The following is a 14,672-nucleotide window of genomic DNA, read 5'->3' on the forward strand; positions in this document are numbered from 1 at the left end:
GGCCTGGGCAGGCAGGAGAGTATGTGGTGTATGTGTGTCGTTCTGCCATGAGCTTGTGGCTCAGCTTTGGATAAAACTTGTAACCTCATGGAAATTCAATTACCTCATAAATGAAATACAGAGAGCATTTAGTTACAGCTGCATCTTGGAAACCTTTGAGTGGAACTGCTGCGCAAACAGAAAATACAAAATTATCATAATTTGGACAAAGCCGTAATGATTATTTATTGATTATTTGCTCATCATCTTTAATAACACGACAGCAGAATTTGTGGGTATACAAAACAAATGTTTATTCTCTTGTAAAAGATTAAATGGGGTACAATATTGAAGGAGCGCAGAACACATCTTTACAGAAGAGAAATTCAAAGAACATTTGTTCTGTTTTATCTGTGAAAAGAGAGAGACCAAAACCCAAACAGAGCAATGTATAGCTTGTTACAGTTTATTTTTGTTCTTTAAACACCTCCTCAGTTGGAGAACAAAGCCTATTCAGCAGAACTAGTACCCCAAATCCTCAGCACTAATCTATTTGACTCCTGATTTCTAAAATACTTTCCTCTGCAAGTCAGGGAGCAGAACACACAGACGTACAACCGGTGGAACTAGTTCTCTCAGCAGTTTGGAAGGAGAGAAGTTGGCTTAATGCAGACGACAAAAAAGATCATCCAAGTGTTTCAGTTCTATATGAAAATGTACCATGATAGATTTTTGTGAAAGGCTACTAACAGCCAAGAAATCCCTTTTGTTGGTATTCCTTTCTGACATTTCAAGCCACCATCTTAGTCTTGTTCTCTCTGGTGGAGCACTGATTCAGAGCACATAAAAATCAGATGTATTTGGGTTATACAGGAAAAAAATGACCTGCCTGCTGCTAAGTCAGAATTCTAAACCTCTAGCTGTTAAAGGCATTCCACTAAACTTAAAGGATTCCACTTTCATTTAGTTATTGGGCAAAAATCTTCTCAAATAGAGAAAAGCCAACCCTGTGTAACATTGGAAAACCCTGCAAGCCCCTAGGATCATACCTACACCATAGGCCAGTAAATTCAAACGATGTTACACAGATCTAAGGAGCATAAAGTATCAGCAATACTGGGATTTCCTTTTATATGGTCAGCGGACTGGAGTGGAGAGATGAGAATACTTCTCCCACACTAAAGGTAGTTTCATCCGTAACAAAGACAGAGGGTGGCAAGTGCAATATTCTGATAAGAAGTAAAGATCCCACCTGCTGGGCTCAGCAAACGTTCAAATGATACAGAGACGAGAAACCCTGGGTGAAGCTCCTTTATCCAGTTATGCCACGGAAGATAAATCTATGTAAATGGCTGCAGCTGTGCGTACCATGTCATTGTAGGCACAAAGGCAGGCTTAGATGCTGAGCTTACTCATGCACCACAGAAAGTACATCATTTTTCCATTGCAGAAGTGACATCAGTGATCACAACTGCTTAGCCAGTGTTGTGGGGACAGAGGAAGCCAGCGTGCCACCAGGTTGCAGTAACCCTTGGGGTCCAGAAACCTATCGGACTTAGCACTTAACCACACAGCTTAGAACCCATTCAAAAAGGTTGTTTCTTTTCTGGATGATTGGGTTTACAAAAAAAAAAAAAAAAAAAAAAAAAAAAAAAAAAAAAAAAAAAAAAAAAAAAAAAAAAAGCATCAGTCTGTTGCTTGATTTTTGTAAATGTTGTAATCTTCCTTGTTTTAATGTATAGTAACCTGTGGCTGCATACTTCTTTTCATAACTCTAAAAGGTATCACAGGACATATTTATTGTCATTGGCTTGTAAAGTCTGTGGGTCTGTAGGTTTTTTTAGTGTGTTACAACAGCACCTATAACAATGAGGCTAAAACTCTTGATAGAGTAAATAGTTGAGGTAGGTGGAAGGAAATCTGTCATCCTGAGAAAAGAAGCCAGTTATAAAAACAAAGAACCAGCAAATAGAGATACAACGGCTTTTTTTATTAAATGCTCCTGCTTAATCCTGATATATGCTTCCACTGTTACTGTGCTGCCTGTGCAGAAATGCTTGTAGCAGAGCAATGAACTGGAAAAGTGCTCTCACTTCCCTCTGCAAGAAACGTGCTACAGTAACCATGTGCTATATAGTTACTGCTGTTAAAACTGTATTAAAATTCAAGCTTAGGGTTTTTCCAAGTTTAGCATTATTCATAAAATTGCAACAGCTTAAACAGCGAGGCATAAGATAAAAACAGTTCTGGTGTCACGCAGGTGATGGAGGAATTTATTGAAGTGACTGTGTATTATCTGAAAGAGCTTTATATTGTGTATTAGTGTGTCGTGTCCGAATGATCTGTGCGTAAATTGCTGCAAATTAAATCACAGCACTTAGAGGAAAGATTGGACAGTAATAAAAGGGACAGAAAATGCCACTCGGTGATGTGTCAGCCATCTGCTGCAATGCAAAGAGGAGGTTACAGGCTTCCAGGAGTTACCACAGCAACAGGTCTGCTGAGCACACTTAGGAGCGAAGCGTGTGGCAGCAGCTTCTATTCACCATCGCGTGCACCTCGGACACTGGGGGCTGCAAACAGGGCATGTCCTGTCTGGGAGGCTCGGGGTGGGTTTCTGCAGCACCAACTGGTCAATAGCTGCAGGTAGGAAGGGATCTCTGGCAACAGAAATGCTTCAGACTGAAGTGAGACCAAAGGAAACCAAAGACATTCATTTGGTTGCAGCACTTGCAAAAGGATGGGAAAAACATAGTTTAAAAATATCCGTGACTGAGCGTTTCTTTCTGAGGAAAGAGCTCCCAGTTATTACACACGCCTGGCCCACAGCGTGTGACTAGAAAATGGTAGGTAACAGGAGAGAGGGGAAAAACAAAACAAAGCTTACACATAAGCAACATTTCACATGCTATTTTTTACATGCTTGTTTTAATGAAGAAACGTCATTAATGGATTACCCAGGAGTTTTTAAACTTCCTTGCACTGGCTGTGGCTATCAGCCAAGAAACATGGGATGGTGCAGAGTTCCCCTGCCTTTAACTTCTCTCCCATTTCTCCCCATTGCAAGGACCCCTGGTGTTTTTCCCAAGCCCATGCTTAGCTTCACCCAGGGGCAGTGGTGTGACAGCAGGGCCCTGGCTGATGGCACTCTGGTTGTCCAGAGAAATCGACACATCTCTGTGCTGCTCTCCCACAGCTGCCTGCTCAAAAAGCAAGGTGCAAGGTTAGGGTTGTTTTTGCACAGCCCTTGGGGCTGTAAGAGGGTGCCACGGTGAGCCCAGGTCAGCTACAGCAGGAGGTGGACACAGAGTCATTAATAACATCTTACTTTGCATTTATGGGATGAAAATCTGTTCTCTAAAAACATATCCCAACAGATTAGAGACCAGAGCTAAGCCGTGCTATTTACTTCCAGAGAGCTGGCAGGCTAAACATGCAAAAGAAACGGGGATTACCTCGTTTATTAGTCAGGGAAAGAAGCAGAAGAGAAAGCATCGGCTGCTTTAAAGAAATTTCAGTGGCAATAAAATGCAAGAGGACAAGACTGATTTAATGCTTTCAGTCAGACTCTCAGATGAGGAATCAATTATCCTGCGTCATTTAATCTCCTTAAGCAGGTCACGACAAACTAGAAATTAGAAGCGTTGCGTCTAATACAAAGAGCAGCTCTTAGTGGTAGTTAGCATCCACCTCAGAATTTTTAAATTAGAGGAACGCCTAACTGGGATTTGGGAAGCTTTGAAGAGCTCGATACACCAGATTTCAGCAGGCAGAGCTGCTGAAATATTACTATTTTATATTTTATTTTTATGCTTACTATTTTATAAGGGGAAAAAAAAAAAAGCAGGACAAACAGGACAAACCTGTGCTCAACACACATAAAATCCTGCCAGCAGTGCACAAAGATAGTGAAAGCTCCACAACATGATTTTCCCCTGCTGCCACTGATGGCTCGGTCCAGCCCTTGTAGCCCCTTTGTGGGAAATGAGACAGAGAGAGCTAAGGAATACACAGAACACAAACTAAAATTTGCTCTCACATCCATAAGGTGTTCCTAATAACATTTTGAAAGGGATTTCATTTAGTAAATAGCAAGCCAGAAAGTCTTAAAAGTAAGCCTTCAGAGCCACGGCATTCAGAAACCTTGCACAAAATTGTTTACCTGACATGCTTAAGCTTCGAATGATCGTACCTCTGAGCAGCAAATTTCTCAGCTAAACCAACCTCCTACATTTTTTTTTATATCCGTCAAGGTAGCAGAAATACCACGAGGCTTCCAACTGGGGGAAAGCTAAGCAAGCCTGCTTCTGGAGCTCAAACTCCTGGAAGGAAAAAATGTGATGCCAGAGGCAACTCCCACCTGAATCCCCTGCAGGTTGGGAAAGCTGATGGTGAAGGTTCTGGTCCCTGTAAGAGATACAGAGCTTCCTACCGAGCTTCTCAGTTACATTTCTGGAGTTAAACCGTTGGCATGATCAAGCACAAACATAAAAAACAGAAGCAGGACAGCTAAAAGAAGATCATTATTTTGTCACAGTTGTTTTTGCTACAAGCCGGAAGAAAACTAGGACGCAGAATGTAAGCATTATGATTAACTTTCAGGAGAGGCTAAAATTATCCAGGATTACACAAAACTAAGCAGGTTCTGGTTGTTGCATGTTTATTTCCTGTTACCAAAAATGATTCAGTGTTAAGGATTAAGGATTCAGGGCTGGTTTTTTGTTTGTTTGTTTGTTTTGGGGGGTTGATTGCTTTGTTTTTTGCAAAAGCTCTGTGATGAGGCTGCTGTATTTTTAAGAAGACATCAAACTCAGCATAACTGTTCTGAGTATTCTTTAATGGTCCTTGGAAATGTGAATTTAGCTTAGTTGTAACAGTAGAATCCACACAGAAATTGTCTGAAGCAGTGATTTCTAACCAAAGCCAGATCAGGAACGAGCCTTATAATTTGCAGTACCTGCACCAGTGGCTGCCAGTGTTCTTTCTGCCAAGGAAGCAGATGCCAAAAGGACTGAGGAAAGAAAACCTTCTGCATTTCTCACATCGTTCTGCATGCTTCCACCATCTTTTAGCACACTTACCCTAATTTTGCTGCTTTCCCCAGAAACGTCCCAAAGCAGTGAGCTCTCTCCATCCTGCTGATACTCGCCTGCCACCCAAAGCCGGGATTTCTGGAGGATTAGACATCCTCCTATCTAATGGCAGAGATTTTGTGGTTTGGGGAAGCACGTATGACAAAAACACTTGTAATTTAAAGGCTGACCTGTACCATCTATTTTTGCTTTGAAAAACATGCCATGGATCATTTCAGTTCTAAGTGTCATGGACGAGAAGCTATGATAGCAGTTTGTTCAGTGTGTACTTAACGCTGCAATTTTATGACCTCGTTACAAACCAGAACACCTCGATACTGGGAATGTTGCTGACAGCATAAGGACACAAGGCGCTGAAAAGCAGAGTTAAAACCGAATAAAGCAATTCCTATAGCTTCAGCACTGTTTGCCTTGTCAGTTGATCTCAAAGAAGAAAGCTTCAGAAAACATCTCAAACTGTAAACACTGTTCCTGAAGCTTTGCCAAAAGCCTTCTCGTGTCACTGCACTGCGAGGATTTTCAAATAAAATGAGCTCTGAAGGCTGCTTCTGTACCTACAGAAGGCACTAACTCCTGTAATTGCTAGGTAGTAGCTCTGAATGACAGGCTGCCGTTCTAAAAATCATCAGTGTGTATTTTCCTAGGTAACCATAAAACAAGAAATGTGTGAAGGAGGCTATAAACTATAAACTTCAGGAGGAGGAACAATCCAGTACGTGCTCACAATGCTGTTTTGAGCCATCTCCACTTCTTCAAGTGCTGCATCTTAGAGACAAGCACTGAGGGTTTGTTTCCTCATGGAAATATACCTTGCATTTCAGAAACCAGCCAGTCTAAATGTTGTTGAGTGCCCCTGAAGCTCCAATATTCCTCCTCCCTCATAGGGCAGGCAGCTGCCTGCCTCTGCTCTCCTGCAGGTAGCTAGCTGGCTCCTGCTGGTACTGCAGCAATATGCCCTGTGGATTAACAAGCAGACGCAGCTGAGAGTAAGACAAGCAGCAATATTTCTACCTAAAAAACCCATCATCTTCACAGAAGGACTTGAATGATAGCAAATGGTAATGAAGTTGCAGTGGCTTCTCAAATCTGCTGCTGATTCTGCAGTTTTGAAAGTGTTTTTAGCTCAATTTCAGAAAATGTACCACAGCCACCACGAAAAGCAGCAAGAACAAACCCCATCCAGTCTGCCATGAATCAACACATAACGCACCAAACAGAGAGAGCATTTCAGTCTTGCAGCTTTAATAGTCTGCTGGTACAAACTGCCTATGGTACACGTTTACTGGAAGCCATTTTTATGAAATACTTTAAAAATCTAAGATAATGCATATGTACATTTCACAGTATTCTCTGCCTCCCAACTTGCATTTAATACCAAGGAAACACTTGGTCCTCACTGAAGAGGCACACTAGCATCCATTTAAAAGGTTTAAATATTTGTCTGGTGATCAGGGGCAAGTTTTATCTCATGTTTTTATGTTTTAATTTCCCAGACAGGTGTTCAGAGAATATGCTAAACATTACAGACCCAACCCAAGTCTCAGTTCTGCTCTCCCCAGCAGAGCACACACAGCATTTCCTATTTGGTTGGTTGTTACCAGCTGGCTCCTGCATCCTAAGCAAGGCTGCCTTAAGGGCCACCTTCATATCCCATTTGCCATCCTTGGCCTCAGTTGCAGGAATTGTCTAGGCTCCCCACGTAGTTAATGGAGAAAGACAGGTACCTCTGCTCGATGAGGCATCTATCCTGACCCACACCAACAATATAAATGTGATGAGTTGCTGCCAAGTGCCTAGTGCTCTAGTGACTTTAGAAGAAATCAAGACACCCAGCTCACAAACAATGTTAGGCAAGCTGAATTTTCCAGTGATGAGGAAAAAAGAAAAAAAGAAAAAAAAGTTATATGCAAAATTATGACTGGTAAGATGATATAAATGCTTATTCATTATTTCCTCACAAGAACCAGGACAAGCAACGAGCATAAAAACAAAGGGAATCCTACATCGTTCTACTGTAAAACTCACTGCCATAGAACGCTGTGGGAGAGAAAGTATAAGCGGGTTTCAGACTAGATAGCATGATTGAGTTCTTGAAAACAAAATATGTGACCACAACTCCACATCACATAGGTCATTGGCCACAAAATACCAGATGCTGGAAGAACACAGATTTCAGCCTTGCATACCTTCACTTATACTTTTTTTCCCCAGAAAATCAATCACTGTTTACAGCAATCCTTGATGTCCAGCTCAAGTCTAATAAAGCAGTCTTCTAATGCTTACTTTCAACACTAGGTGGCAGGGAGAACAACTGGCTCATTTACTGTATAGAGAACCTGGAAGGCAAAGCCCCACTTGGCACTAGTTAGGGATTAGCACAATCCATCAGCACTGATTTTATATAACTGGATTTGCCTTTGTCCCTCTTTAGCCTTGGGCATTTTTTATTTTTATTTTTTTTCAAAGTACCGTGTCCAGAAACCCCTATTAGAGGTGTCGGAATACAATTTAATTCCTTCCAAGAAATACCTCAGCCTCTCATTTAGGAGCCCATGGATGATGGCTAAGCTTCTTTCTCTCCAGAGAGGGTTCAAACACGAGATGGAGTTAAAATCCTCATTGCCTCTACTCATATGAAGATGCAGCACTGTAGTATTTACCTCATGCCTCAAAACTTCACTTTATTACTTAAAATTCAAATAATTTCTGTGCTTAACTTGTGAAAATACAGCAAAGGTGTAAGGATGAGACAAGTTCTGCAATTCAGGCAGTAGCAAAGCAGGTAAGCAATGCAGCTTTCTTCAGGACATACCAAGCCTCCATTTAGCACGCTCTTTCTCTTCTGAAAATGGGGAAAAGCTTCAGCTTTGCAACACTTTGTTTTAGATCTCCCTCAAAACTTGAGGACAAGGATTATTTTTCTTTGTGAACACAAGCACTGAGTTTCAAAAACAATGTGTTTATGTAGGTATGTAAATGACACCATCCCTATAGTGCAGCATAACTTGCTGTTTTCCAAACTGCAGTTATTTCCTAGAATGTTCCTGATACTAAACATGAAAAAAAAAAAAGTGACATTTAACTCCTACTTTGTTCACAGAATGAAAAAAACAGGCAATTATTGACACAATTGGTAACACTCTCCCTTGAGAAAAGCAGAAGCAGCACAGGACAGACATTCCTCTCATTCAGCTTTGTATCAGTTTCTCAGCTGTGTTAGGAGATGTTGATGCTTTCAAGTATAGCTTTTCCAAAGCTGCAGAAAAAAGCAAGATCAGCATACTGCTTTTCAAGCACTGACACACAAGAAGGAAGGTTAAAAGTAATTAACCTTAAGCCACAGACCAGAATTCGGACATAAAAGTCACTGAAAGTGATCTCAACGCACAAACAAATCACAGAAAGGCACTGAACCGGATTTTGATTTTCAAAGTGTTTGCAAAGTGGAAACCTGGTTTCATTTCTAAAAAATAAGTTAATACAAAATTTAAAAAACATGGAATGTGCAAATCTTTGCTGCACAAAAGTACATTTTCATACTTACAAATAGTTTAAATCATTTTTACATAAACAACAGAAATTATCTTCTGATACATAGTGTTGGGTTGTTCTTTTTTGCCGACAGCAGCTGTCAATTCCAAAACACAGAATCAAGATGACAAGAGAACCAGACAGTCTAAGTCACTGCCATTTGTGTCAAAAAAATTGTGTCACCCTTCTCTAGAGCTCATCGTGCTTGTACGTGAATTCCCTTGCAGATATAAACCCATCGCTGTCTTCATCCTCTTTATCAAATATGTCTTCAACCAAAGCATCGTGCTGTGTGTCATTTACCACTGCTCCATGTTTTTCAAATTCTTTCTTCAAGTAAATTTTCACCTGTAAGGTAAAGGGTGAGAGTTAAAGTTTTTAGGCTTACGAGAAAATTAAGTACTGGAGGGCCATTATGTTTGGGATGGTAGCATTAAACTATTAACAGATACCTTCCTTCCTATGCCACTGACAGAACAGTACTTGTCTGATTGATTCTGCAGCCAAGTTCAGTGATGAAAGACTCTCAGAGAAAATAAAACTAGCAAAGCAGTTGCCATAGCTTTACGGTATCTGACTGAAAAGTGTGCCAAGAAAGCCTGTCATCTGTTGTATATTCAATGAAGTATTAGGTATCAATTGGTCAAAGACCAAAACAGCTTTTTCACATCTTAGCACGTTGAAAAACCATCAGGTGTAAACAGCCACCCCAAATAGATACAGAAATCCGTCCACAAACTTGGCATCTGCTGCTCTAATGGGAACTACATTAATAAGGACTTATTCCTGCAAATCTCAAAGCTTTGAAGGACAAATAGGTTTGAGGCAGCTTTTAACAAGACTGCTAGAACAGTTATTTACACCACACTAGTTACTAATGGTGAGCAATGTTTTTAACAATATCAGATGATTTTTACCGAGTTTAAGGTTTAACTATTGAGAGCCCAGGTGTTCTACACTGCAAAGCCTTCTATCCGAATATTAATCCTAATGCATCCCTTTTAAATCCCTCGATCCACCAGTTCAGCTGGGATCCAAGGCTCAGCATGGCGCAGCATAGCCGTGCATCTTCACCTTAGTTTTATTAAAAGTTAAGCTTATAAGCCAAAGTTTGTCTTTTCCTTTACCTCTACATCATCCCATTAGGTTTCCTCCCAATGGGTTTCCTCACAAGAAGAGTAACCCACTCACCTCTTGCTTGGACAGTTTCCAATCATCGTTAAGATCCATCTCTTGGAATGACTCATGAGATCTTGGTCCATTCCTAATTTCTAGAAGGTCGACGTTGAATATCAGCGTGCTCTCAGGTGGAATTTTTCCTGCCCAGAATGGTAAACATACAGAAAAGTTAAAAACAATTACACATTCTGTGCCACACAGAAGCCATATGTCTCAGAGAAACATTCTGCTAGTCCCACCACTTCTCAAGCATCCTGCATTTTGAACTAAACTGGATAAGCACCACTGACAATGAGAAGTGCAAATATTTCAGACTGTAGCCCAGACCTTGAGCAGCCCCTGCAGTGCACATGCAACTTTAAATGCACATGACTTTGGCTTCTCTCACGTTTGGTCCTATTTAAGCTCTCTGTATTCCTATATTGGATGGAAGCACCCCAACAATACCCACATAACCTGAGATGACAGGGAGAAAACTAATCCTATTTTGAAGATGTGGTGTTAAACATAGCCTGAGCTGCAGCGCCAAACAAGATTAGAGATTTCTGGGATGAATAAATGTGCAGAAACTTCTGGAACTGCAGACCACAGTGGCTTGCACAGGGTTTGAACTCAGGTAATTTTTTCTGAGCATTACAGCACAAGGCATCTGACTCATCACTCGGGGCAGACGGCAGGCAAGGCACCAGGTGGGAGGCTAGTGAATTCATGTGTGTTCAGAGCAAAGCATGAAGAAAATGGAGTATTTCTGTCATCGTTTGAAAATAGCAACGTAATTATGTTCAAATACTTCATTTTTTCCTAAAATACAGCATTCCTCACAGCAGCTAGCAGTGTTTACTCATTCAGCCTTCTTGCATTAAAGCCATAGGTGAGGCTTAGAAGTCTTTGAAGGCTTGTAGTGTTGTGCATTTTAGTCAAGGCAAGTATGGCTGTAATTACTAGGTGAGCTCTGCAGCGTTTAGTGGCTTTTTGTGGAAAAATTTACAGTAGTGCCCCGCATAAAGCAGTAAAAGTAACATTCCTGCTTCATTCAAACTGACACTCATTTAACTGCAGATCCCAGACCTGACCTGCCCATTAAAAGATGGGTCTGGAAATGTTGGAAAGGAAAAAATATCCTCAATACTCTCAGCCTGTGTACTACTGGCAGAAAACATTACAAGCAATGTTTTTTTCTGTCCATGCAGCATTCAGTACATTTTCAGTAGATGTCAGCATGGCTGCCAGTGTTCCTGCATATCTCATTTCGGGTAACAGGCATGACTAAAAGTGTCTGGAGGAGGGAAAGAATAAAGCATCCCTTTCTGGAGAAATAAACAGCGAGTTTTCACCATATCAGCTGAGAACACAAGAAGATAGGTAGCAGCACTGGGAGTTCTTCTGGGTTCAAAAGAAACCCACAAACAAGAACGAGGCTTGCACATGCACATTCAGGAAGCATTAACACAAACACAGATGCAACAGCCAAGGTGATACCTAAGTAAGCACTTCAAGTTTGATGGAATAAAAATAAAATAAAGCTGAGCACCACTGAACACGACACTAACAGAAGCTTGAAAGCTTGCTAACCTCTTAGGCCAAGAGTAAATCAACAAAGACAAAAATAAATAAAACGAGGGAAGGACTTCAGGTGTTTTACCTTTCCCTTCTTTTCCATAAGCAAGGGCTGGTGGAATAGTTAGCTTCCGCTTCTCTCCCACACACATGTCCTTCAAGCCTTTGTCCCAACCTTTGATAGCCTCCCTTATGCCAAGTGTAAACCACATAGGCTGGCCATTGTTATGCTTGTGACTGGAAAAGAATGGGATAAAAGTCTTCAAACAGCAAGTTCCATAAAAGGCACGTGGAACAGATGGAAGATGTTCACAGCACAGCTATATAATAAAAAAGAATCTCAGTTGGCACCTTGGTATTTCTTAAATGAAATACCCAGACTTTTAAAGCTCTTAGAAGTTCTGCCTGGCATGACAAGGTTTCTTAAGAACTGGAAAGAAATAAAAGAGCACGTCCATGGTGTGCTTCTGACAATGCTGAACAACCTGGATCCCCACCTTCACTTCCCTGATCACCCATTTCCACTTTGAAGCTGATCAGACTAGAAAGGCATTTCTACTTTAAAAAAAATACATATATAAATATAAAAAATAAATATATATACATATATATATATATACACACACACACATATTTGAAGCTATTGCACATCTTTGGTAAGCTGCGAATCAAAAACCAGCTAGGTCACGATTACAATCTATTTTATAGCATGCTTAGAGGAGTCTGACACATCTCTTCTGAAAAAGCCATTGGGGAAAAAAAAAAAATAACTACACAGCAGATAGTTTAGAAAAAGAGGAACAGGTGCATGCAAAACATTTAAGTTTAAAATAGGCAGACAATCCCCTTTTCCAGTTTAACCAGGTGGTAACACCAGGGTTACCTTCACTCTATTGAAAGGCACAGAATTTTAACTACAGTCAAAAGCTCAACTGACAGCCATGCAGGAAAGGTGCTTAACAAGAAATACGAGCACTTACAGAAGTTAGTCAGCATCAAAAACTTAAAGTGTCACTAGAGCTCCGTTTAGAGAGGCAGGTAAACTACAAGAGAAAATTAGTGAGATTTTAGTTTACATCTGTGAACATGCAAAACATTTTTTATTTAAATGGGTTCCACAACAGCAGATTTCAGACATAGCCTGCAGGTACTTGTTCTTTTCCCCACATCCCACTATTGACATTCCGTTGTTTTACAGGAAAGGCAACATTAGCAAGTCTTCGAAGGCTCTCAGCAGGCTCCCCCAGTTCCTGGCTCTTCCTTCTACTTACATCACTGCTGCTCTGTGGGTTTTTCCGCTCTGGGGCAGGTGAGGAATGTCTCAGAATCACAGAATTGTAGGGGTTGGAAGGGACCTGATGATCCAGAAATCACTGGGTCCAACCCCTCTGCCAAAGCAGGTTCTCTAGAGCAGGCTGCCCACATAGGCGTCCAGACGGGCCTTGAATATCTCCAGAGAAGGAGACTCCACAACCTCCCTGGGCAGCCTGTCCCAGTGCTCTGTCACCCTCACCATGAAGTTCTTTCGCATGTTGGTGCGGAACTGCCTGGGCTCCATCTTGTGGCCATTGCCCCTTGTCCTGTCCCCACAAACCACTGAAAAGACGTTGGCCAAATCCCTCTGTCTCCCACACCTCAGGTATTTATACACATTGATGAGATCCCTTCTCAGTCTTTTCTCCAGGCTGAACAGACCCAGGTCTCTCAGCCTTTCTTCATAGGCAAGATGCTCCAGGCCCTGTATCATCTTTGTGGCCCTCCACTGGACTCTCTCCAGGAGATCCCTGTCTTTCTTGTACTGGGGAGCCCAGAACTGGACACAGTACTCCAGGTGAGGCCTGACAAGGGCAGAGTGGAGTGGGAGGATCACCTCCCTGGACCTGCTGGCCACACTCCTTTTAGTACACACCAGGATCCCGTTGGCCTTCTTGGCCACAAGGGCACAGTGCTGGCTCATGGCCAACCTGTCGTCCACCAGGACCCCCAGGTGCTTCTCCTCAGAGCTCCTCTCCAGCAGGTCACCCTCCAGCCTGTACTGATGCTTCAGGTTGTTCCTTCCCAGGTGCAGGACTCTACACTTGCTCTTATTAAACCTCATTTATTTTTTCCTGCCCATCTCTCCAGCCTGTCCAGGTCTTGCTGAATGGCAGCACAGCCTTCTGGCTTGTCAGCCACTGCTCCAGCCTTGTGTCATTGGTGTCCTTGCTGAGGGCAGACACGATTCCTTCAGCATCGATGGAGATGCTGAACAAGACTGGACCCAGATGTGTCATTTAGGGCATTTCAGTAACTAGAAGACAGCAGTGTCTGCCACGTGATTTTTTGGGGAATGTTGCTGTGTTTCTTTTTAAATAAAGGCAGACTTCTCCCCTATAAGTCTGCTTCAGAAACTAAGGAGCGATTGTTCACACCACATGGCTTTATACCAAAACTTGTCGGTTTACACCAAAAATTTGTTCCCCTGGTTGGTCCAAGAGGACGCCCAACACCCTCACCTTTTACCAGCCGCTATCCAACGCTGCTTTCTAGCGCCCAACCAGCAAGCAGAACCCACACAACATTTATTTATTATTTATTTTAGCACTTTGATTTGCGGAAAGGAAAGGAGGGGAGCCTTACAGCTGGCACCCCCCTTTCCAAGCCAGACCTTCCCGAGCAGCTGCCTTTTAACCCAGCGAGGAATAAACACCCGCACACACCCCCGGACGACCACAGACACATGGACAGAGCCCGGGGCCCCGCGCAGCCTTACGTGGAGTGGAACATGGCGCCGTCGCTCTGCAGGAAGCCCTCGTAGTGCACCAGCAGCAGGTCCCCCCACTTGCTGCGCCGCCGGCACAGGAACGGCTTCTGCAGCACCTCCACCTCCACCTCGGCCGCGGGGATGAGCGCGGCGGCGGCGCAGCGCAGCACGGCGGCGCCCAGCAGCACGGCCAGCAGCACGGCCCGCAGCACAGCCGCCATAGCCGCCCCGCCGCCCCCCTCAGCGCCCCGGGGCCGTTAGGGCCGTTAGGAGCCGTTACCCGCAGCCCGGCCCGCAGACGTGGCAGTGGGCCTGGGACTGGCAGCCCCCCGGCTTCGCGCTGTGCCGGGGTGGGCGGGGCACGCCTTCTGATTGGTGAGGGCAAGCAAGCGCAGTCGCCCATTGGGGGAGCTCCCCGTCTGTCGCGCGGTTTGTCCAATCGGAGGGCGGCGACGCTGACCGTTCAGCGGGGCCTCCGCTCTCCAGGAAGCGCCCGCACACCACGGGGGGCGCGTTCCTATTGGCTGCGGCCGGCCCCCTGCCCCGGGCGTTCCGCGCTCCCCTCCCTCCCTCCTCCCTTTGGCGTCCAG

The 14,672-nt window shown here is 43.3% G+C and overlaps 1 protein-coding gene across 1 annotated transcript; it reads right to left on the minus strand.

The window, feature by feature from the left end:
• Positions 1-373: 373 nt before the first annotated feature.
• On the minus strand, positions 374-14,393 carry FKBP14 (FKBP prolyl isomerase 14). Its single transcript, XM_082755178.1, has 4 exons — positions 14,092-14,393; positions 11,425-11,576; positions 9,795-9,922; positions 374-8,951 (listed from the first exon to the last, which is right to left on the minus strand). Exons 1-4 carry the CDS (start codon positions 14,301-14,303, stop codon positions 8,793-8,795), a joined length of 651 nt encoding a protein of 216 aa, XP_082611304.1. The 5' UTR covers positions 14,304-14,393; the 3' UTR covers positions 374-8,792.
• Positions 14,394-14,672: the final 279 nt, after the last annotated feature.

The sequence above is a fragment of the Aythya marila genome, assembly GCF_965140915.1.
Source record: "Aythya marila genome assembly, chromosome: 2".
NCBI lineage: Eukaryota > Metazoa > Chordata > Aves > Anseriformes > Anatidae > Aythya > Aythya marila.